Source organism: Passer domesticus, chromosome 11 (genome assembly GCF_036417665.1).
Source record: "Passer domesticus isolate bPasDom1 chromosome 11, bPasDom1.hap1, whole genome shotgun sequence".
Taxonomy (NCBI): domain Eukaryota; kingdom Metazoa; phylum Chordata; class Aves; order Passeriformes; family Passeridae; genus Passer; species Passer domesticus.
Window position 1 is genome coordinate 1,218,510 of NC_087484.1, and position 22,748 is coordinate 1,241,257.

The 22,748-nt window shown below is 47.6% G+C and overlaps 2 protein-coding genes across 13 annotated transcripts in view; one reads left to right on the forward strand and one right to left on the reverse strand.

Annotated features, from left to right (window-relative positions):
• VEPH1 (ventricular zone expressed PH domain containing 1) overlaps positions 1 to 22,748 on the reverse strand; it is a 63,205-nt gene that overhangs the window by 32,424 nt on the left and 8,033 nt on the right. For 6 of the 12 annotated variants that reach the window (XM_064385053.1, XM_064385051.1, XM_064385050.1 and 3 more), the window contains 5 exons: positions 21,900 to 22,131; positions 20,749 to 20,804; positions 16,684 to 16,957; positions 15,918 to 16,133; positions 13,481 to 13,655 (listed from right to left, as the gene is read on the reverse strand). In XM_064385053.1, coding sequence (XP_064241123.1) covers positions 13,481 to 13,655; positions 15,918 to 16,133; positions 16,684 to 16,821 — 529 coding nt within the window. In that variant the 5' untranslated portion in view covers positions 16,822 to 16,957; positions 20,749 to 20,804; positions 21,900 to 22,131. Of the gene's footprint in view, positions 1 to 12,550; positions 13,656 to 15,917; positions 16,134 to 16,683; positions 16,958 to 17,145; positions 17,593 to 18,176; positions 20,645 to 20,748; positions 20,805 to 21,899; positions 22,132 to 22,748 lie in introns of those variants that run through there. The other 6 variants (XM_064385055.1, XM_064385054.1, XM_064385047.1 and 3 more) reach the window with 5 other exon arrangements.
• On the forward strand, positions 4,620 to 10,377 carry PTX3 (pentraxin 3). The gene is made up of 3 exons (XM_064385058.1): positions 4,620 to 4,913; positions 5,389 to 5,910; positions 9,045 to 10,377. Exons 1-3 carry the CDS (start codon positions 4,763 to 4,765, stop codon positions 9,656 to 9,658), a joined length of 1,287 nt encoding a protein of 428 aa, XP_064241128.1. The 5' UTR covers positions 4,620 to 4,762; the 3' UTR covers positions 9,659 to 10,377.

The window sequence follows — 22,748 nt, forward strand, 5'->3', positions numbered from 1 at the left end:
TTTCCCCTGCCCTGCATTCCCACAGGAGCAGCTTTCTCCTGCCCTGCACTCCCACAGGAGCAGCTTTCTCCTGCCCTGCATTCCCAGAGGAGCAGCTTTCTCCTGCCCTGCATTCCCAGAGGAGCAGCTTTCTCCTGCCCTGCATTCCCAGAGGAACACCAGGCCCATCTCCAGCAGCCCTGGAGCTCCAGAGGAAAACCCCAGCCTTGTGCAGGATCCCTGCTCCAGCAGAAGCACAGCTGGCACTGCAGGAGGGCTGAGCCCCCATGGGATGGGACTCCACCCTGACCCACAGGGCTCAGCTCCTAAACTGACTCTGGTTTGTTTTCTTTTTTGTATTTTTGTATTTTTAATTTCCCTACTAAAGAACTGTTGTTCCTATTCCCATAGATTTACCTCAGAGCCCCTTAATTTCAAAATGATAATAATTTGGAGGGAGGGAGTTTACATTTTCCATGTCACAGCAGGCTCCTGCCTTCCTTAGCAGACACCTGCCTTTTCAAACCCAGACAGACAGGCAGGGACCAGCTGTCAGTCAGTGCCCAGGACTGGGCAGAGCCCCACAGCACCAGCACGCTCTGGAGAGAGCAGGTCAACAATCACAGAATTATTTGGGTTGGGGAGGTGTTAAAGCTCATCTCCTTCCACCCCTCCCCTGGGCACCTTCCACCAGGCTGCTCCAACCTGGCCTGGAAGGATCATCAGCAAAAAACCAGGGAAGCATAAAATTGTAGAAAATTATATATTGGGCCAAGAAACCAAATAAATTATCAAAATAGAGCAAATCATTGCAGGCATAACAACACTATATAAAAAACCCCCCACTAATTCCTATTAATTATCATTTTATTTCTGCATGTCATAGAATGCTGCTTAATGAGCTTTCCGTTTTGGATGATGTTCTGTTGAGTCCTAGGCCAAACTAAGTGTGATTTCCATTAACAAAGAAACAAGAGAAGAAAAAAGGAGAGAAATGACAAAGAAACAACAAAACCAACAAAAGACAAAAATTGCGATTCAGATTTTCAAATTAAATAAACATCATATGGAAGAAATAGTTGGTGAACAGAGAGCTAAACATGCATTTGAACAGAAATAGTTAAGGATGCCATTTCCAGGAATAGAAAAGAGCCAGAGAGAGCCAACTGCAGACAGACAGAGATATGCTAAACCCTCTCTCACACATTTTCTTAAGATGTCTGTGCATAATTCAATTTGAAGCCCAGGCTCATACCAAAATATATAACTTCACATCGCAGTACATGCCTGCCTCAATGGATTTAAGTTTCACTTGAGCAACATATGGAAAACATCTGCCTATTGCAACCTAGTATGGCTCCTTTTTGTAAACCCTTGGAAGTCCTCACGGCCTCTTTGGATTTGGTTTCCAAGAGGAATCAGCTCTCTGGCCTGCTGCTTTTCCTCCCATTTTCATCTGAGCCGGATAACTTTGGAAGATAAGCAGATCTCTTCATGGATGGTAGGAAAAGGACATTTGGGTTCAGACTGGAGCACGTGGGGCTCTTGCCAGATACAGAAAATGCACCCCAGGCCACGGCTGGGTCTCACAACCTCCCCCTGAGCCAAAAAGCGAGCACATAACTCAGAGCAGGTTCAGACAGCTCTGAGCCCAACAGCTTGTAATGATCCCTGAGGGTCCTTATCCTTCACAGGAGTGGCTCTCCACTCCAGCCAGCCACACTTCTGCACCTTGTCCTGCTTGGAGAATCCCTGGCTGCTTCCTAGAGGCAGCTCCGAGCCCCCCATGCAGCCCCAGCAGTGCCAAAGGCCAGGCCAGACCCCACTCCCACCCCATGGACATGGCAAATTCATCTTGTTCTGTTCTACACAGTCACAAGGGCCAGGGGCAAAGGAAAGATTTGCTGATGAATCACCCTGAGAAGATGAACAAACTGCTCCACTCTGGCCATTTTCTAACCACATTCCCTCGGCTCTTCCCAATGGAAGATGATTCTCAGTGGATCTGGATAAAAATGTCACCACTAATATTCCATGGGATTGATGCCAAGCACCAATTCCCCCAGAGGGAGAAGCTGGAGATTGGGAAAGGTTCTTCCCCAGGGGGTGCTGGGCATTGCCCAGGCTCTCCAGGGAACGGGCACAGCCCCAAAGCTGCCAGGAGAGTTTGGACAGTGCTCCCAGGGTGGGATTGTTGGGGAATCTGGGCCAGGGATTGGACTGGAGGACCCCTGTGGGTCCTTCCCTACCCAGGATGAGGATGGATTCACTGGAACTTTCCTAGACTCATGTCATAGTTTGAAATGGAAACGTTTTGTACTGAATACACCAAAAATTCTTTTCTCTCTGGATGACGTCGTGCTTCCAGCACTAAAGTCCTTTCTTTGCACTTGCCCTTGCTTAGTTTGCACTTGGAGTTTTCTGCCCATGTGGAGCAGAGCCCTTAAACTCCAGTCAAATTTCAGCAATGATTGCAAAAGATGAAATTCCCGTATTCCTGGACAGGCAAATTTCCTCCCAGCTATAGACGTGCGACGGGAAGGAATCCAAGAGGCAGTAACAAAAATAACAGCTTTAAGCAAGGAAAGACACCAACCTGAGCCATGCTATTGCCTAAGCTGGGATGTCAGGGCTAGGAAGGGATCTGGAAGGGAAGACTGATTATTTAGTCTGGCAAAGGAGCATTTGGAGTGTGGGGTGTATCAGAGGAGTGATGCAATCACAGATGATGGACTGCAGCCACCAAACTGCTCTAACAAAAAATACTTTGTGCTAGCGCAGCTTTGGGCAGCTTCCTGCAGCAAACACTGCTGGGCTGATATTCCCTAACCAAGATAAATGGAAAGCAAAGGCAATCAGAGCAATCCCCTCCCTCTGCAGCGAGATTGAAGTGACCTCACTGACATGGAATTGCTTTTAAGTGAAGAACCTGTGTGCACACGTGTAAATAATCCCAGATATCCCAGTTTGGGTCTTTTCTTCAGAGACCTCAAGAAAGGTCAGCAGGCACAACCCAGTTGGCCATTTTCTGGTCTTTTCATGTTTGAGGTAGCACAGGATACTCAGAGCTGTTTGTCACATCTTTGTGGGCTCTGAGGGGATTTATGCACACCCAGCCCCCTAATTTCCAAAGCTCAGACAGCCAGAGGCAATATCGGGAATTTTGAATAATTCACTTGTTCCCATTCTTGCTACATCTGCCTCAATCTAAACTAAGAGCCTGAAAATGTTTGTTGTGTGAGAATGGAAAAAACATCCCACTCAATTCCCTAAATGCCTTCCTTCCCTCTTCCTTCCCTGCCACCCTGACCCCCCAATACTTTCCAGATTAGATTTCCTCACCCTTCCCAAGCAGACCACACGCTGGGAATGACACAACTCCAGCACACAGTGTCCTACAGCTGGGGACACTCCAGGGCTGCACAGGAGGCAGGGAGGGACCCCGGGGCGTGGTGGGGGGTGCCAGCCCTGCAGCCACTCCTGGAAAAGGCTGCCCCGAGCTCCAGCTCTGCCCATCCCAGCAGCACAGAGAGCTCGGGAGGAACGAGTGTCCCATGGGCAGTTGGATTTTCACTCCAAAGGGAGCTTCCAAAGACGAAACTCAAGCACCAGGACTAATTTTTCCCCCAGGATGACTCAGGTTTGGCACATACCTACTGGAAAGTCATGGAATCATTTAGGTTGGAAAGGACCTCCAGAATCAGTCCAACCTGTGCCCCATCCCCACCTTGTCCCCACCACACTCCCAGGGAGGAATTCCTCCCAGGTAGTGCAGGTTTGTATAAGCAAAACCAGAGACACAAATGGAAAGAGAACATAGATTCCAAGTCAGATGTAATTACAGGAGGGGATTTTTGCTATTCTCTGGATATTTCATAGCCAATACACAATTTGTATGAGATCACCCCTAATCTCACCTAAGCAAAGCATCTCTGACATGATTAATGGCCTGTTGAACCAATAAGATTACAGAATTTAAACCTGATTAATACCAATAAGACTTAGACTAAATTAATGTTTCATCCAAAAGCACCTTGTTTTGCATTTTCAAAGGTAAAAGACACAACTCTGATTGTGCAGCTGCAGATTTACAGTTCCCAAAACAGGATACAGCACTAACAGATTACCCACGGAGTAATGGTGGTGTAAGTGCTAATTAGGGCTGGAAAAGCAGGACCCTAAGAAGCTGTTAGAACTCCTTAAGAGCTCTCCTTTATTGCTTAAACCAATAAACTGTTGGCATATAATAGAATTTATTATACAGCAGCGCCTAACCCTCCAAAAAAGCTCTATTTAGCTAAACCAGACACGTGTATCCAAACCAACTCCAGGTATGTTTATTTTTCTACCAATCCCCTCCCGAGCCCTGGCACACACCACAAACTGAACTTGCAGGGAACACTGGCTTTTCCACAAACGACACAAAACAACCCAGCCCAGCCCGAGCGCTCCCACCCAGCCCCGTCCCAATCCGCCCCGGGGCGAGCACAGCTCTCCCCTTGGCCACTCAGAGCATCGCCCAGGCAAACCTGGAGGGCTGGGACTGAGCAAGCTGCCCGCCCCCTTCCCTTCCCTTCCTCGCCTGCCGGCCAAAAGGCAGAGCCGGGAGCGCTGCGCTCACTGCGCGCCCGCTCATTCATTCGGGCTCGGCGCTCGCAGCGCTCAGCCCCGCAGCTCCCTCCGCACAGCCCCGCACAGCTCCAGCTCTGCTGCGGCCCCGCAGCTTCTCACAGCCCCCCGCAGCCCCTCACCGCCCAAGGATCGTCAGGAAGCAGCCCGCAGAATGCTGCCCCGAGAGCTCCTCTCCCTGCTCACGCTGCTGCTCTGTGTTTTCAGGGCTTCTGGCTCTGTGGTGGATGAAGACGATGACTACGAGCTCATGTACGTGAACCTGGATAATGAAATCGAGGGTCCAGCCCCTGCGACTGAGGAAGGTGAGTAAACTTAAACTGAATTCAAGTGCAGAACTGCCTTTGGTGCTGCCTAGGTCTTGTAGGAGTTATTACTGCAAACATAATTTACTTTTCCCAGAGGGAGAAGCTCTTGCTCGTAGCAGTGGATTGTTATGGGCAGTAATGGTAAAGCCCTTGGATGGGGTGTCTTGGACTGTGCTCTAGGCTCTTGATTTCTCAGTTTTCCTGCAAAAGGCTGCTGCTGTCCCAGGGGTTTAGGATCTCTGATCACACCCCTGCACGGTTCTGTCCTGATGCAGAGGGAAAGGCACTGGCCCCAGCACGGCAGGGGGTTGGAACCAGATTGTCTGTAAGGTCCCTTCCAGCCCAAGCCAGTCTGAGCCCACGATTCTGTGGCAGTCCAGAGGACACGAGCCTTGCAGAGCCAGGTTTTACCAAACACTGCCGTGTAAAACTCGGTACAAAGGAACAGCAACATCTGTACCTTCCCTTCCAGCTGCTTCGTGCGACTGCCAGCGGGAGCACAGCAAGTGGGACAAGCTGTTCATCATGCTGGAGAACTCGCAGATGAAGGAGAACATGATGCTGCAGGCTCTGGATGAGCTCCCCAGGCTGGAGCTGCAGACCCTGAAGGCAGAGCTGAGCCAGCTGGCCACCACCCTGGCGGGCACCTTCGCCACTGTCACCTCCCACGTGGTGTCCCAGGTGGAGCAGGAGCTGGCGAGGAGCAGGGACCAGGCTGAGGAGGCCAGGAGGCTGCAGGAGTCGGAGCAAGGGAAGGTTCTGGAGCACGTCCTGCAGCTGAGCCACAACGTGTCGCTGAGGCTGGGCTGGCTGGAGAGCGCCTGGCGCCGCAGGGCCGAGCAGCAGGCGCAGGAAACAGCTCTGCAGCAGCACAAACTGGATGCCAGCACAGGGGACAGCCTCATCCTGAGCTCAGTGTGGAAGGAGCTGCAGCAGACCCGGGCTGAGCTGAGGGCGTCACAGCAGTGGGCAGCTCAGCACCTGCTGCCAGCAGGTAAGGCCAGCCTGAGAGCTCCAAACTAACACAAAGCCCCTCCTGGGCACCTCCTTCTGCAACGGCTCCAAAGCAGCCCCAGGAGCAGCAGGGCAGCTTTGAACAGGCTGTGTGTGAAGGGGGGAACCCCAGAACTGGTGCAAAAAGAGGTACTGAGCTTTTCAAACGTGGGATCAAAGATAGGTTTCATCAAAGTCCTCGTGCAGGGCAGAGCCAGCCAGGATCCCACCTCCTCCAGGCTCTCCCAGATCAAAGCCATTGTCAGAGAGCAGTACATGTATTTTAGACATCCAGATTATGTTCTCTCACCTTTTTCCTTCCCAGCTGGTGACTCCTGTGAGTTTGCAGCAGTCACAGAGCTCTCCTGTTCTCATGCATGTTCCCACTCCTTCCTCTTACTCCGTGAACATCTCCTCACCAGCTCCAGTGTCCAAGAGCTGGACATGGTGCTGCCAGCCAGCCAAGCACACTTCCAGGGCAGGGAGGGCACATTCCCTGCATGCCAGTGGGAATATTCTGCCCTGAATATTCCCACTGGCACAGAGAAATCAGTGACCCGTGCTGCTGTTGTTTGGGGGATTTTTCCTTTTCCAAAGCACTGGCACTGGTCAGTGGGGTGGCTGTAGAAAGGTGGGCTCACGCCTCAAATCCCAACTCAGCTTTTCTGTGCAGGGCAAGGGGACACCCAAAAAAGCAGGAGCAGCTTGGGTGTGGCAGAGCAGCCCCTCATTTGTTTCAGTGTGGGTGCAGAATCACCATGTGCAAGATAACCTGCACTGAAATCACCCTGCCCACCAGCGAGCTTCACGGCCAGCCTTCTAACTGTGGGTTAGTGGCTCTGTTTTCTACAAGTATAAGTTATTGTCACCTAAACCCCCCCAAAATCCACCCCCGCAGGGTGGGTGTGTAGGAAGGAGGGGATGCAGCATCTCCAGAGAGAGCTCTTACCCCAGGGAGTGGAGAGGAGCAGTAATTGCTACAGCAAAGGCAACAAAAGCCACAACATTGTTCACATCAAAGCCTTTACAGCCTAACCTGAGCCCATCCCTTCACGCAGGGCAGACTCAGCTTTAGAAGTAAATTGTTTTCACTGCTTTATCACACCACCTCAGAAATCTTTGTGCGTTGGGAGGAGGTCTTTGTGTTCTTTGCAAAGTTTGTGTTTGGGGAAAAGAGGAATATGCTCAATCTCATTCCTTATCTCCCTGTACCCCAGCCAGCCTCAGCAGCTGCTCTGCCCTAGGTGAGAGCAACAAACTTGATCTGCAGTGAGGATCATCAGTGGAAATTTGGTTTCTTTCCACTGGTTCCCACATGATTTTACATAAAATAACCATACTTGTAAATTTAAAGGCTACATTTTAAGTACTTCCAGAGTATCTCCCTGGATTTTTTTTTCCAAGGGAATTTTTAGCAACTGACTTTAATTTCTCACATCTTGACTTACTGCCAGCCATACTCTGGAGAGATTTTCTAATCACACTTTTTTGTTCTTCACTGAGGCTGGTTTTAATTTTGTTTAGGCTTTGATAATAGAGCCTGAAAGCTTGCTAATTAAAAGCTTTTTCACAATAGTGCTCCTAAGTAGCATTTTAAGGAGAATCCCCAGCAGTTGCTTACTGACCCTGCCCCTCCTCAAAAGGGTCAATGGGAGATGTAAAATCCATTCAAAGCTGGAGGGAAGCAGCCCATGAAATACCACAGCAGCTCAGTCCTGGAGGGCACAAAGAGTCCTTCATTCCCTGGAGCAGAAATTTCCACACACGTTTTAGACATTTCGGATCCTCCAGCTTCTTTAAACAGGAAATGAAGCAGCTTAATTGGAGAAGGGGCTGCTTGTTCCCTCCTGTCACCTTGGATATTAACTTAGGTGCAACCAGGGAACAGCAGAGAAACCACCAGAAATGTCTTGGCTTTACTGATCTCCAGTTGCTTTCCCAAGTTGCATAAATTTCTCTTAGTGGTTTTAACTAATGTAATTTCTATTATCAACACTTGGATTAATTGGACATGAGAGAAGAGCTGGTTAAAAGGTATCACTTGTCACATCATTTCCCCTGTTTAACCAGTGTGCATGAAAGCTCCTGACCAAAAAATCCCAAAGGCAGGGCCAGGAAAGGGAGTCATGGAAATTAAGGAAGCAACCTATCTCAGCATGTTCCTGCCAACATTTTCTGCTTCTCAGCAGCTCCTGATGCCCATTATCCATGGGACAGCCTCCCAGCAGTTCCCTTCTCCAGGCACAGCCTCCCCCCTCTCCTGGGAATGCCAAACCTGCTCTCTGAGGGGATCTCAGACCCCTTCCCTCTGCACAGTGTTGGTATTTTCCCTACTCCACACTTAGAACAGAGGATAGAACATCGCTTCAGTGGCGCCAAGGGAGGGTTGCTCAATTACCTGGCAGAATTACCCAATTCCAGGGGCTGACAGAGTCCCTCTCCCAGGAGGAGGTGCTCCATTCAGAGTGGGAAGCCCAGCTTCCCAAAGGAAGCAGCAAGGGAGACAGGCTGCATTAACCCTTTGGAAGTCCCAGGAGTGTACAGTCCCCCCTGTGCAGGCAGAGAAGAGCCAAGAGATTCCTGCAGCCAGATTACCCCTTGTTATAGTGTCCAGCAATTCCCACACCAGCTCTGGCAGCTCCTTCCAGTTATCCTGGGGTAGGTTCCTGCATCCCACTGGATGAGCTGAGCTCTCAGCTCCCTTTGGGAAGCCTGGAAGTGAGCATTGGATCAGGCACTGGGACAGGCTGCTGGAGGAGTGATGGAATCCCCATCCCTGGGAGAGCTCAGAAATGGGTGGATGTGGCACTTGAGAGCCTGGCTGAGTGGTGAACGCAGTGTTGCTTGGCTGGCAGTTCACAGAAACATGGAATGATGTGGGATGAAGGGATTTTTAAAGATCATCTTGTTGCAACTCCAGCTGCCATGGGCAGGGACACCTTTCCCTGTCCCAGGCTGCTCCAAGCCTCAGTGTCCAGCCTGGCCTTGGACCCTGCCAGGGATAGGGCAGCCACAACTGGGTGATCACAGAGGCAATTCCAACCTTAATGATGCCATGCAGTGTCAAAGGTCCCAGCTGTGCACACACAAATAAACCAGTTCTTATTTACCTGACAATCTTCTAAACCCTTCCAGGCTGTGAAACCGCAATTCTGTTCCCCATGCGCTCGAGGAAGATCTTTGGGAGCGTCCACCCGACCTCTGGAATGACCCTGAGCTCCTTCACTGCCTGCATCTGGCTCAAGGTGACCGAGGCCTTGGACAAAACCATCGTGTTCTCCTACGGAACCAAGTTCAACCCCTATGAAATCCAGCTGTACCTGAGCCGGGCCGCGGCCGTGCTCGCCGTGGGCGGCGCCCAGCACAAGCTGGCTGCCACAAATGTGGTTGTTCCTGGCAAGTGGCTCCACCTGTGCGGCTCCTGGAGCTCAGAGAATGGATCTGCATCCCTGTGGGCACAGGGGGAGCTGGCAGCCAGCGCCTGGGACGTGGCTGGGGCTCACACCATCCCCGACGGGGGCATCCTGCAGCTGGGCCAGGAGAAGAACGGCTGCTGCGTGGGAGGGGGGTTTGATGAAGCTCTGGCCTTCTCGGGGAAGCTGACTGGCTTTAACCTGTGGGACCGAGTGCTCAGCCCCGCCGAGGTGACAGCTCAGAGCACGGGGGACACCTGTGGCACCCGGGGCAACGTGGTGGGCTGGGGGGTCACCGAGGTGCTGCCCTACGGAGGGGCCCAGTACGTGTCCTAAAGCTGGGGGCTGCACAGGAATGGATTGCACAGAGCTGAACAGCAACATTGAAACAGCCAGAGCTGCAGGAGCCCCTGCCTCTGGGATTCCCAAGGAACATCAGCCCTGCAAGGTGACAGAAAGAGGCACTGTGGAGATGGGATCGATCTCTGCCTGCTGTCCTGGAGAAACCCTGAAAACAGCCACACACCAAAGCGTGGCACTGGGAAAGCTGTTCCTGGGTCAGGCAGCTCCGTCTCTCCAGTGCAGGGTTCTCTGATGTATAAAATGAGGGTCACCATGGACATTCAGGAGCCAAATGGAGCTCCCAACATCCCTGCTGAGGAAAATCTGACCTGGCTCTGCAAAACAGAGCAGCTGGGGCTGCCCCTGGATCCCTGGCAGTGCCCAAGGCCAGGCTGGACACTGGGGCTTGGAGCGCCTGGGACAGTGGAAAGTGTCCCCGCTGGATGAGCTTTAAGGTCCATTCCAACCCAAACCATTCCAGACTCCCTCCAATCCTTGGGTTCTATAGTGTTAATGTGAAATTTACAGAGGAATCACCCAAATCAAGAAGTGTGTTGTCTATTAATCATTGTTAGTAATGTGTAGATTTTAAGAAAGCTAGTTCCTTGTTTAAAGCATTATTTATGCCACGGATTGATATAAAAATAATATTCCCCATCATAATCTGATGTGACAGTGGGAGGAAATGCAGCTGTATTATATTGTACATTGACTTTGTGATAATTTTATTGAAATTATTTTTGTAAAGTTGTTTTGTAAATAAAGATACTTTACTAGACTAAAACTCTCAACTCTTCTCATAAACCAAAGTCTGAACCAAGTCCCAGGTGGGGCTTTTTCCACATTTTGAACCATGCAGTTTTAGCTGCTGATAGAGAAAACACCAATAGCAACATCTCACAGGAGCAGGGACCCCATGCACAATCCTGGCCCTCTGGGGCCAGGTTTTAAGGTACACTTGGACTTGTTTGCTGTCCTCAGGGGGTTTGTACAAGATACAATTGCTGCTCACTGCCAGTGATTCTCTTCTCTCTTGCACAAACTTATCCCAAATCCCCTAAAAGCCTAGGGCTGGATACAGAGCACAGCAGCAGCTGCAGAGCCAAGGAACTGCAGATTTTCGTGTAGAAAACAGAGCACAAGCAGAGAATGATGAATACCCTACTCACTGTGTATGTAACCATTTACAACAAGAACCATTACTTGCTACCTGTTGAAGCCTCTAAAGAAGTTATCATGAGGAATGTCTTATTCAAACAATTCCTATTTCCCCTGGAAGCAGCCCATCCTTCTTCTCTATCCCCATGTCTCTCTCATTCTCTACAGATGTCCTAAGAACAGACTTTGACAAATTTCTTGACATGCTGCTGCAACACTTCCTCCTGACCATGACAGATCCTTGCTGCCTCGATACAAAAGTAGTAAAAAAAGGTAAATTCCACTTTCCTGTGCCATTCAAGAGGGTTGTACTTCATACCTAAAGTTATACGAACTGCTCCAAAATTTTGGCAGCACTGCTTATTTAAGGGAAAAGAATTGCTCTGATTGCTGGGATTTCTCCTGTTACCCTGCAATAAAAATGTATCTACGTTATAAATGCTTGGCAATAAACTTGACAAAAATCCCTCACTAAGTAATATCTGCAAATAACCTTAGCTAGAGAACAATGAAACATTACCTCTGTTCATCTCTGGCAGCCAAAACCCAGATCTTCAGAGTTACAGAAACACTCAGGGTCCCACCATTGTGCAAGGGCAAAACCACTCTCAAATCCTCCCTCTGTTCAGTACCCTCCATTAAGTGAAAACAAATGTCCCTGAAATGCAGCAGGAAAAGGAAAATCCTCAGAAAGATCTCCTGAAATCCTTCCTGGCTGCTCCTCTTACTGCAGCTCATACCTGAAATGCTTTGTCTTGGAGGGGTCCCTCTCCTGTCTCAGCTCAGGTTTGGCAGAGGACCAGAGGCAAGCCAGGCCTTCCATCCTCACTGACTCAGCTGGAAAACTTCCCTTTTCCAGAGTGCTCTGCTCTTCCTTCATCACCCCCAGCACCAGCAGAGCTCTCCCACAGCCCATCACCACAGCCCACCTCCTCCAGCACACTTCTCTCCTTCCTTCCTCACTCAACTACGCTTTCCTTTGTCAGCAGTTTGGAGGAAATAGCATTTTGGGGAATTTGGGCTCCCGTTATGAAAAAGCCTCTGCAGTCCTGCACTGCCAACACAGAGGAGCGAGGCTGAGGCACAGCCCAGCACCACAGGATGCCTGAGCTGCCCTGGAAGGGGGAGCAGCCATGGGACTCTCGGATTACAGGGCAGAGCTGCTGCTGTCCCTCGGGAATAAATGGGAATAAATCCGTGTGACCCCGGTGCTGATGGATGGTGTCAGCACACAGTTCAGAGCCCACGCTCACTGGGCCAGAGCGTCAAACCCTTCCTAAAGAGCTCTTTTTTAGCTAATGAGATAAGAACCTGCTTGTGCAGCCAAAGAGTTGCCCCAAGTAATGAAAAACTCCAGTTCCTCTCCAGCATTTGCAGGCAAGGGGCCAAAGTTTGCTCAGCCTGGTGCCACGAGGCTGAGCCCCGTCTGTGCAGCCCCACAACACGGCTTTGTCTCCAAAAACTGCCTTGGAAATCCATCCTCAGCAGCTTCGCCTCCTGCTCCCTTCAGCAAACACTCTCAGGGCAGCTCTCAGCTCCCAGCCTGCTGCAAACCCAGCCTCAAACACCAATTATGTACAGTGTAATTAAGTCACTACGCAAAACAAATCATTTTGCCTGTTCTGAGCGGCCCCTTCCAGGCTGGAATTCCCAAACCTGATATCCACAGCAACATCTGCTGGTGGAAGAACATAAATACACAACTCAGCCATGCTGAAACCTTCCGTTGTGGCTGTGCATCACTTTTCCCAAAACCATGAATGTATTCGCTATTTCTTTCTGTTACTACCCAGCATTTACAAGAAGCAACACAACATTAGCACATTAGTAAGTCTTAAAAGAATAAATTTATAACTTAATTTATATATTAATAAATACAGGATGCACATGTTTATTTTGAGAGCTTAACACCTTCATAACAATGTTATTTTAATAATTAGTTATTGCTACTTACTGCTATTACCCCTTCTCAAAGGAGAACACTGATTTTACCACTGCAGTAGCACTGTGTTGCAACAAACACTGTGAACTTTATTACTCCAATTCAATTGGAGTTCTTTTTATAGAGGAATGAATATTTTTGGCTTTTTAAACCACAAAAAAATAAAATGTAAAGAGATTAGCAACATTGTTCTATATAAAGCTAATAACATAGGCAAAATGAAAGAACCACTACAAAGCTTTTATATCTTCCATCTGACTGTTCCACCACAGAATGGGATTAATTTCATCCCCATTTCTCTTTTGGAGCCTTGCCAGTGACACTGAGAGGAAGGATAAGAGCTCCATGGCTGGTGCCTCATATCAGGGCTGATAATTTGGAGTCCATTAGCAGGGAATATTAACGAGTACAGATGTATTTCCTGCCCTGTGGGTCAGCCAATCCATACCAAAACCTCCAGAGCTGCAGTAAATTCACATATTCTTTGAGAAAGTCTGCTGTTCGAGTGTGATTAATACATTTGATCACATTTATAGATATTTCCATAGGTCTGCTTTATACAGCTCATATGATTTGTTCAATGGTTGAATTGATCGTGGAGTCTTTCCCACCCCTAATGATTGATTGATTCTATAAGATCATGGTTCTGTACATGGCTAGCACAGCCTGATCTGGTCACACACCTGGATTCAACCCCAGCTCTGGGCTGGGCCTACCTTGCAGGACACTCCTGACGATGGTTTCTGTGTGCTCAGCCAGCAGCTCAGCCTTGGCAATGGCAGCCAAGGACAGGTAGCTGGACATGTTCCTGCACAGCTCCTTGTTGCCCCTCTGCAGGAATTTCACTGCCACTGGCACAGCCAAGGCCATCACTGGAGGCCGGTTGTAATTCTGCAAAAAGAGGGGAAAAAATAAAAGATTTATATAAAAGCCTTGTGCTGGGCAGAGTAGGGAAACCAAAGTCAAAGCACCAAGGGGAAAAGAGAAAAAAACTTGTCAAGAAAGGTCATGTTTTGGTACCACCACTGAAGGCAGGAGTCAAAGATAGAGCAAATACAGAAATTTAAAACTACTGCAGCAGGAAATGTTAAGAATAGTCCCATTTTTGTCGCCTGCTAGAGGAAGCAGTGGGGCATGAACAAAATATGTGGTGCATAAATAAAAATCAATATAAATAAAACACAGAAGATAGGAAATGCACTAGTTACATGCTGCCATTTCTTATGAGAGATTTTGTGTTTGGGGCTCCCTGGGAAGACAGAGGCTGTATCCAACATCCCAAAGCACAGGAAACACCTTGGAGCAGCCACTCCCTGGAACTGCACTGGACACTTGCTCACAGTGTAATAGCTCTAGTATTGATCATTAATTATTCTGTAATCATTAAGATTTCATATTTTTATTTAAACTCACAGAACCCCAGCATGGTTTGGGTTGGAAAGGTACTTAAAGCTCACCCAGTTCTAGCCCTGCCATGGCAGGGACACCTCCCACTGTCCCAGGTGCTCCAGCCACAGTGTCCAACTGGCCTTGGGCACTGCCAGGGATCCAGGGGCAGCCACAGCTGCTCAGGGAACCTCCAGCCAATTTCTCTGAGCACTGAGATCCTTCAGGAATACAAACTCCTCTTCCTAAAATGGCTCCAAGCTTCTGAAGCCTCAGGGTCCCTGAGTGTACACTGGGGCTTGGAACAAGGTCAGGAAAGGTTTTCTGCTATTACTTATACAGAAAATTGTGTGTACAAAGCACACACATCCATTGCCTGCTGAATTCCCCCAGCAGCAGGACACATTTGTGTGCCACTGAGCACCCACATTCCCCCTGGAGCCTCCTTAACCAGTGCTGTGCTCTCCTCTCCACTCAGATCTTTGAAACTGGAGCACATCCCTGTTTCTGAAAATAATCCTGCAGTGTGATTATGTCTAATTAGCAGCTGAAATCCCAGGCAAACCTGGAACCCAGATGTTTGAGACAGCAACAGAACAGTGCAAAGGAAGGCAGAACAGACTTTCTAGACTTTCATTCTGGAGCAGCTCTGAATAGAATAAATTTAGACTGAGAAACCCCAAATCTGTAATTCCACAGAGTTTGAGCAGCTCTGAGGATTCTCCCTTGGAGCAGAGACATGCCAAGCAGTGGACACTCCCTTCCAGAGCCCCTGAGGAGGAAGGGGCTGCAGCCACCCCTTGGTGTCAAGACAGATCATTCTGGCAGCTGCCATATGACCAAAAGCTGCATCTTTAATGAGAAAAGCCCTCCAAATAAATGAAGCTTTCTGCAGCAGCATGTTTAAATCAACATAATGCCTTGTTATGTTTGGCTGAGACACCACGGAGCAGGAGCCAAATGCTGCTCCAAGTTATTGCTCTGCTACTCCACACAAAGAATGGGAAGATAAGGCTTGGCTCTCTGACTAGGATTTAAAAGATCTAAGAAAATTCTAAAGAACAATTCTTTTTTTCCCCCCACCCCTTACAATAAAGATAAAATCCTTAGTTAAGAAAAGGTTTGAATTCAGAGGGAAGGAGAAAGGTTTAATTTGTTCCATGATAAACATCAGGGCAGGAAGGCACACTCAGAAGATGTGGAGGTGACAATGAAGAGCAGATTTCAATAAACTGATACAGTGATGTTTGCAAACCTTGGGGACCTCCCTGCTGCCGTTATCAACAGAGACCTGCCTGAGATCCAGCCCAGCTGGCAGATATTCATTATTGTTCCAACTGTCCCCCACATTTGCTGGAAATCTCAGTTTATACCTCTTTGTTTTAATGCAAAGGAACTTGCCAATAAAAGCTCTGTTTTAGGGAGCAGCAAATGTACTTTTATAACTCAGCTGCGGCTGCCCTATCCCTGGCAGTGCCCAAGGCCAGGCTGGGCAGGGCTTGGAGCACCTGGGACAGGGAAAAGTGTCCCTGCCATGGCAGGGGTGGCACTGGATGGGCTTTGAGGTCCTTCCATCCCAAACCATTCCATGATTCTATGAGTTATCTCAATGATCTCAGGAGAGGAGGAATCAGAACGGTGCAATTCCCCCAGCTCTGAGTTTTAAACATAAACCACTCACAAGCACCCAAAAAGAGAGTTCCCAAAGCATTTTAAAAACAAAAACAACGGGCAATGAGGACACTGCTGCTCTCAGCCCAGCTCTACCTGCAGGATACAGCTCATGATGTCAGAGGCGATTTTGGCATGCGGGGCATCCTCGTCCTTGCCAGAGGGGGCCAGGTTGTGCTCCAGACAGGACTCCCAGAGGGCCACCAGGGCCCTGCCGTGCCTCTCGATGGAGGCAGTCTCCCTGATGGCCGTGGTGATGCGCGTGATGCAGATCTCCACCACGGCCTGGTCGTTGTCGTTGGTCTGGTAGTCCTGGGGCAAGCAAAGCACATCTGAACTGAACTGCTCTGCCAGCACCCCACCCCATTACGTTTTTGTAGCATTCCAGTGTCTTTTTTCCATGTTCACTTTTACAACAAATGTTCAGCGTGATAAAACTCTGGAATTTGTTATCCCACAGGTCTTAGTTCTCATTACTGGGAAGGTATGGACCCCTGTAATTTCATATAATCTTTAATATGCTTTAAATAATTATTTAATAAAAATTATTACAAATATGAGATATCTTTAAAGCTGGTGGGAACTGGATTTTGCCAGCAGATTTAAAAATTTTTTAAAATATAAATATTTATATAAATAGATATCAAAAGATAAATATATATAATATAAAATTTATAAATATATATACATATAAATAAATATATAATATAAATAAAATATACATATTTTAAAATTTATAAATATATTTAAAATATTTGCTCTTCAAGTCTCATCAGAAATTTAAATTGTTTATATACCCCCTTCCCTTATTAATACAATATTATCTCATTTAAAATTTTATTAAGGACAACGTTTCACTCACTGCAGCTGAACTAATAATCCTGATCTGTTCAAGAGCTTCAGAGAGGCTTCCCTCGATCTCAGCATCCTCCAGGGAGAAGAGATCCCCTGCCCGGGACAGGTCCTTCTGTGCCAAAACCAGCCCGAAGAGGTGATGCATGGCCCTGCTGTGCCGCCCTCTGCAGGCACCATGGGCACTCAGCTGGGCACACCACGGGAACAGGCCCGGCCGGGAGCAATCAGCTTCATATGAAGGAGAACTCTGGGCTGTATTTCAAGGCTTCCTTGGCCCCAGTCTTAAAGAAAACAAACAGAAAATTAGCAAATGCATTGATGGACATATTCCAGTTTAGCAGAGATTTTTAAATGTGTGTGAAAGTGTCACACAGAACCCCTGAGCCAGGGACATCCTCAAGCACAGTCATGAACTGTGTGTATTTTTACTGTCAAACACTAAGTAGCTTAAAATTAGATTTAAAAATACCTCATAAGAGAACCCAAGGTTTTCTTCATTTCCATGCATGTTTCCTGAGCAGGCTGGTCCCTGAGCCAGCTGCTGAAGGTTCCAAACCCCTTTCCCTGGTCAGGAGCAGAGCTCCAGGAGGAGGAGGGTGAAGCCTCTTCCTTTGTTTCCTGGGTTGTTGTGTCTTGACTCAGAAAAACATTACTAGCAAGATTGAGAAGATAGCGAGCTTTGTTTAGAACAAACTGTCACTTTTGTTGCCAAAATGATCCCTAGGGTCTTTTAAACTCCTGTAAAACAAAGCCTTGGCTGAGATGAAACTTTGCTCTTCTCCTTGGCTGAGGAATGGAGCAGAGGCTGAGCCAGGCTCACACTTTGGGAAGTGTCCTGGACTTGAGTCCCAAAACTCTGCTTAGGTCCCACATGGATTCACTCTGGGTGTCAGTTCCTCTGGATTCTTCTCTGGAGCTGACAAAGCCACAAGACACATCACTTAAAATTATTATTTCAGATATGGACTACCCTTAATCTCTATTTTATTCTCTTTTTCAGGGAAAAAGAGAGCAAAATATACTAATAGGATCAAAGAACGTTAATGAGCTGGGAGGGACCTTAAAGCCCATCCAGCCCCCCTGCCATGGGCAGGGCCACCTCCCACTAGCCCAGGTTGCCCAAGTCCTTACCCAGCCTAGCTTTGAACACTGCCAGGGCTAGGGCATCCACAGAAGGGACAAAACCAAGGCAAAACCCTGAGAACGTTCTGGAAGCAGCTCCCTGCACCAGTCTCTATTTTAACAGGCAGCACGCTGCACTTGCAATGCCACAAGGCAGGGCTGTTTCAATTTCCCCAGCTCTACCAATGCCATCACACAGCACTCCCAATCCCACCGAGCAGAAGCAGAAAGGAGCTGAGACTGCAAATCCCGAGGCACAAATCACCCACCCGAACCACAGGGAGGGTGGCAGGGCAGCTACTCTCACCTGCTCACACTCAGCCATTCCCAAGTCCAAAAATAAAAGTTTAGAAAGCCCCAGAGAGAGATTTTTTTTACCTGTTTGGGATCCTCCCAGGCCATCCTCAGGGATGGGGACAGGAGCTCTGGGGACAAAGCCTCCTCAGGGATGGGGACAGGAGCTCTGGGGACAAAGCCTCCTCAGGGATGGGGACAGGAGCTCTGGGGACACAGGCTGTCCCTCTGCTCCTGTCCCCCCGGGCAGGGGCAGCAGGCAGCCGGGGAGGCTGGCAGGCAGGCAGGCATCCCGGAGCTGTGAATCGCGGTGCCACGGGGAAGGCATGCCAGGAATGCAGGCTAAAGCAGCCTAAAAGTTACCCAGGGCTCCGTCAGGTGACCGAGGAACCCAAATGCAGCGAGGCCTTATCTCTGAATGAGCTGCTCTGTTTCCAGGGCAAAATACAAAGCCTGCTCCACTCGAGGGCAGTTGTTTTTAATAGAGGAAACAGAACTCTCTGTGTTAGTGGAAAGCTATCCTTCCCTGGGAAGGAGGGGAGCAGCCCTGAGTAAGCTCACACTGTTGTCTTTCTTTCAAACAACTGAACAGCCTTGCTGGAGAGGAGATTTCCTGGCCAAAGGAATAAATGCTGTTGTTTTGCAGCCTTTACACGAGCACAAAAGAGGGTCTGAGGTTTGCTTTGGCTTTTAACATGAGCCTCAGGAGTAGCACAACAAAATGTGCCCACATAATGCAGAAAAGTGCTCCAGGAAGGAAGGTCTGTTGAGCCCTCCCTTGGATCAGCTGCTCTGAAACACAGCAGCCCTTTCTGCAGGAGCTGGGCTTCATCATCCTCCTGGGTCCCTTCCAGCTCAGGATATTCCCTGATCCTTGGGAATATCATTGGCCTTTTGCAAATGATCCTCCCCTGGGTGTGCTCCCGCACAGCAGCTTCTCAGAGAGGTCCTGAGCTCTACCCAAACACAGAATTTTATGTGAGTTTTATAGACAACACTCAGGATAATGCAGGAAAACATTTCTTTATTGTGAGCCCTTGGAAATGGAATTATAGCAAATCCTCTTAATGCTTACATTGTGTAACAGTGCTGGAAATACTTTCCTTCCATCAGCATTAAAGAGAATTGCTCCTTAAGCATTTCCTTGCTCACTACAAGATTTGCTATTAATAGGCAGCTGGCACTGAGCAAGAGGGAAAACAAATCATGTGTCTTATAAAATGTCATTTTTAAATTTTCTTTTTTTAAAGGGTCAAGCTGGGCAATGAAATTGCTGCAGGGTGTAGCTCCTGAGGTGTCTCATCACCTTGAATCTCCATCAGAGAGACGGAGACCACACCACCCATCAGAGTTTTCTCACTGGCTGTATTTGTGTCCCACACACCGAGGGAATGGACAAGGCAAAGGGTTTGGCCAAAGTTTGTCCATCCTGCCTGGATCCCCCTGGCACTGCGGAGGGGATTCACAGCAGGAATTCACACCTTTCCCAGGCCAAAACATGGGGAAAAGCAGGAACTCCAGCACTCCAAACTTCAACTCATCATTATGCAGGGAAAAACCCTCAGCTTATAACACAAACCACTTGCACTGGTTCTGGTGCAGTCCCACATTAATTCCAAGGTTTGATCTGATTTTCAACACTCCCTTTCCCTTTTCATGCCAAGCTGAAAGAGCCACCCTTTCCCTGGGACCTTGAAGCTGCTCCCCTCCAAGGTGAGTCTCTCCACTTGCTGCAGGCACAGCATTCTTACCAAAGCTCCTTATCAGAAGCAATCAGAATAAAAGCCAGCCTGACAGGTTTCAGAGCTTGAAGCTACTGAATTGGTCTGTTTGCAAAATAATTCCCCCAATAATAGAAGATTAACAATAAAAATCCCATGTAAAAGGGCAGTTGGACCTACAGGCATCCAAAAGCCATTTGAACTTGAGCTGAAAGGCTGAGCCTTACAGTTTATCAGGAGCTCAGCTTCTGCAGAATGACATTAGAAGGACAAGAAAAAAAAATATAATCTTTTAAACCAAAGAGGAAGGGAGAAGATACTTTTTAAAAAATATTTACAGTGAAGGAAATTCTACAAGAAAATAATTTCCTTAACATCCAAAATACTTGAAATGTAAATCCAGCTGCTTGATTTTGGGGTGTTATCCCACTGAAACAGAACCACAACCTTCAAACAATTGCACAATGACATTTTTAATCTAGTTCTGTGCTACACAACATCCATCAGGAAAGCTTTCATTCTGTTTAAGGAATTTTAGAGAACTCAGGCCACTGGAGCTCATCTTAAATGAACCTTCACAGGATTTTCTGGTTTCTCCCTTGCTGGAGCTGCAATGAGGACAGGGATGCTCCCATTTCCAATTGCTTATTCCCCACCGAAGGGCTGAGCCACCACAGGTGCCAAAGCTCTTTGCTAAACACAAGGCCATGCTCATTTTCTGAAATCTTCAAAAATCTAAAAGGTATGGAATGAGCATCCACTTCAAAAATGTAACTTACAGTGTCTAGTAAATTCCACAGGAGAGGAAAGTGATCTGGGAATTCCCTTGACCTGGAGAGACTTGTGTTAGAGAACTGGGAGCTGTTTTATCACGGGCACAACACAGCCCAGAGCTCTGAGTAGCCTTAAAAAGGAAACAAAAACTCTTTCCTTACCTCGCAGCCATGTTGCCATGCTTAACTCATGGATTACACAGAGTGGATGAAAGGCACTGGAGGAAAACAGAAGGAAAATGGCATTAGTGACTCTGCCTTTCCAGAATGGAAACTCCCCGCAGGACTGCTCCAGGAATGATTGGTTTGCACCAGACAGGGTTTAACCCTCGGGACCGGGGCCCTTAAAGGCCAGAGGAGCAGCTCTGCTGAGCCCTGGGCTGGTTATTCATATGAGTGACAGAGCAGGTTTGCACTTCCATGCTCTGGGGATAAACGTTTGTAACAACTGCATATTTACTTGTCATTTCCTTTTCCATGAATGGCAGGAAGATTAGAATATCCTCAAAGAAAGATTTGAATTTCAGGTAGAATTCCCTTCTGTTGAAATTCTTCTTCCCCAATTTACAATAAAAAAAATTGGTGGAATTTCTGTCTCAAAGAGTTACAGAAGTTTGTAATATTGCCAAGACTGCTGGATATTCCTTCCCCCCTGCACCAACCCAGGGGAAAAAAAAAAGCCTGGATACATTTCCCAAGAACATCCACATATACAATTCATGGACAGAATATTACAAGATATTTCAGAGAACCTTTCCCCTCTGTTTTGCACTAATCAAAATTTATTTTATTTTTATGCTTGGAAAGCGTTTACTCCCTAAAACAGAGCATTCTTTCAAAACTTGGAAATAAAGTTCTCACATTTTTCAGTGAAAGAAAAGGATTACAGATTATATTGAGAGAGCATCATTTTCACACAGGGTGAATAGTCTACAGCAGTTCCCATGGGATCAGCTGCATATATTTAAAATCTTCCCACAAGACAACCATTGTTTCCTATGAGCCTCTCTCTTTTCTGTCAGGACAGGTTTCCACACTTCACATCCCTTAAAATTCCATGGATGCTGAGCTGGACCAGATGATGAAATGATAAATTATGAAGTCAATAATTAATTTTAACCCCTAGAATTAATTTCAGGGGTTAAAACTGGTATTTACTGATGGAACACCTCACAGCAGTGCTGAGAGCTGGCTTGCTGTCAGCATCCAGCTCTTGGACACAAGGAACCTGTGTCCCTGTGGAGGCCACTGAGGACAGTCAGCAATTACAGAGCCTTGTAAGAGATCTCGGCCAAACCACGACACTCTCCTACCACAATTCCAGGGCTGGGCCACCACCACAGCCTGAAGGCAGCTCAGGGTCCTTCCAAATGGGAATATTCTCCCTTGTGATGAACTGGTTTAATCAGCAGGTTTATGGGTCACAATCTGCCCAAAGTGAACCAGATCTCGGCGAGCTCCGAGGCAGTTTTGGCTGCACAACCCGTGCAGGAGCCACTGCTGCAGAATGTAGGAATGTACTCCGGAACTTGGCAACTTCTACTGCTGCAAACAGACAACTTGATCAATTTTTCATATACATAAATTACTTGATAATCTGGGTGCTGTCAAGACAGTTTTCTCAGATTTTCAATCTATAAGAAATCCTATTTGGCTGCTGGTTCAGCACACATTGATGCTTTATATAACGCTTCATAAGACGTCGCATTTTTAACAGCAGTAAGGCAGATTTGTAAGAATTCCATGTTTAAATGTTTCCATGATATTAAAATATTAGACTAAACTAAACAACACAGTGCTAAAATGGAATAAACTGCTTCATAACAAACACCAATTCCATCACTGTCACAATGATGCCATCAAAAGCTGCTCATTTTCAAGGCTGCTTAACGAGCTTTTAGATCTGTGACTTATTTTTAAGACTGCAGTGATCTAACAGAAAAAGAATTTGGTTTAAAATTTTACAAAGGGAATAATGTGCATTTCTGTCTAAAGGGAATGAAGGAGGAAATGGGGCAGAGCATGAGAGACTGCAGGGTCAGAATACAGGGACCCTGTCATGAAAAATGCCACTCTGGCAGGGAAAATTGGACTAGAGCAGTAAATAAATGCAAAAATCACTGAACCTCAAAGTCTCCTGAAGCAGCAGTCACTAGACAAGC

Coding starts and splice junctions, on each gene's coding strand:
- PTX3 (XM_064385058.1), top strand. CDS start 4,763: ATGCTGCCCCGAGAGCTCCTCTCCCTGCTCACGCTGCTGCTCTGTGTT. Junction 4,914..5,388: donor AGCCCCTGCGACTGAGGAAG/GTGAGTAAACTT, acceptor CTTCCCTTCCAG/CTGCTTCGTGCGACTGCCAG. Junction 5,911..9,044: donor TCAGCACCTGCTGCCAGCAG/GTAAGGCCAGCC, acceptor AAACCCTTCCAG/GCTGTGAAACCGCAATTCTG.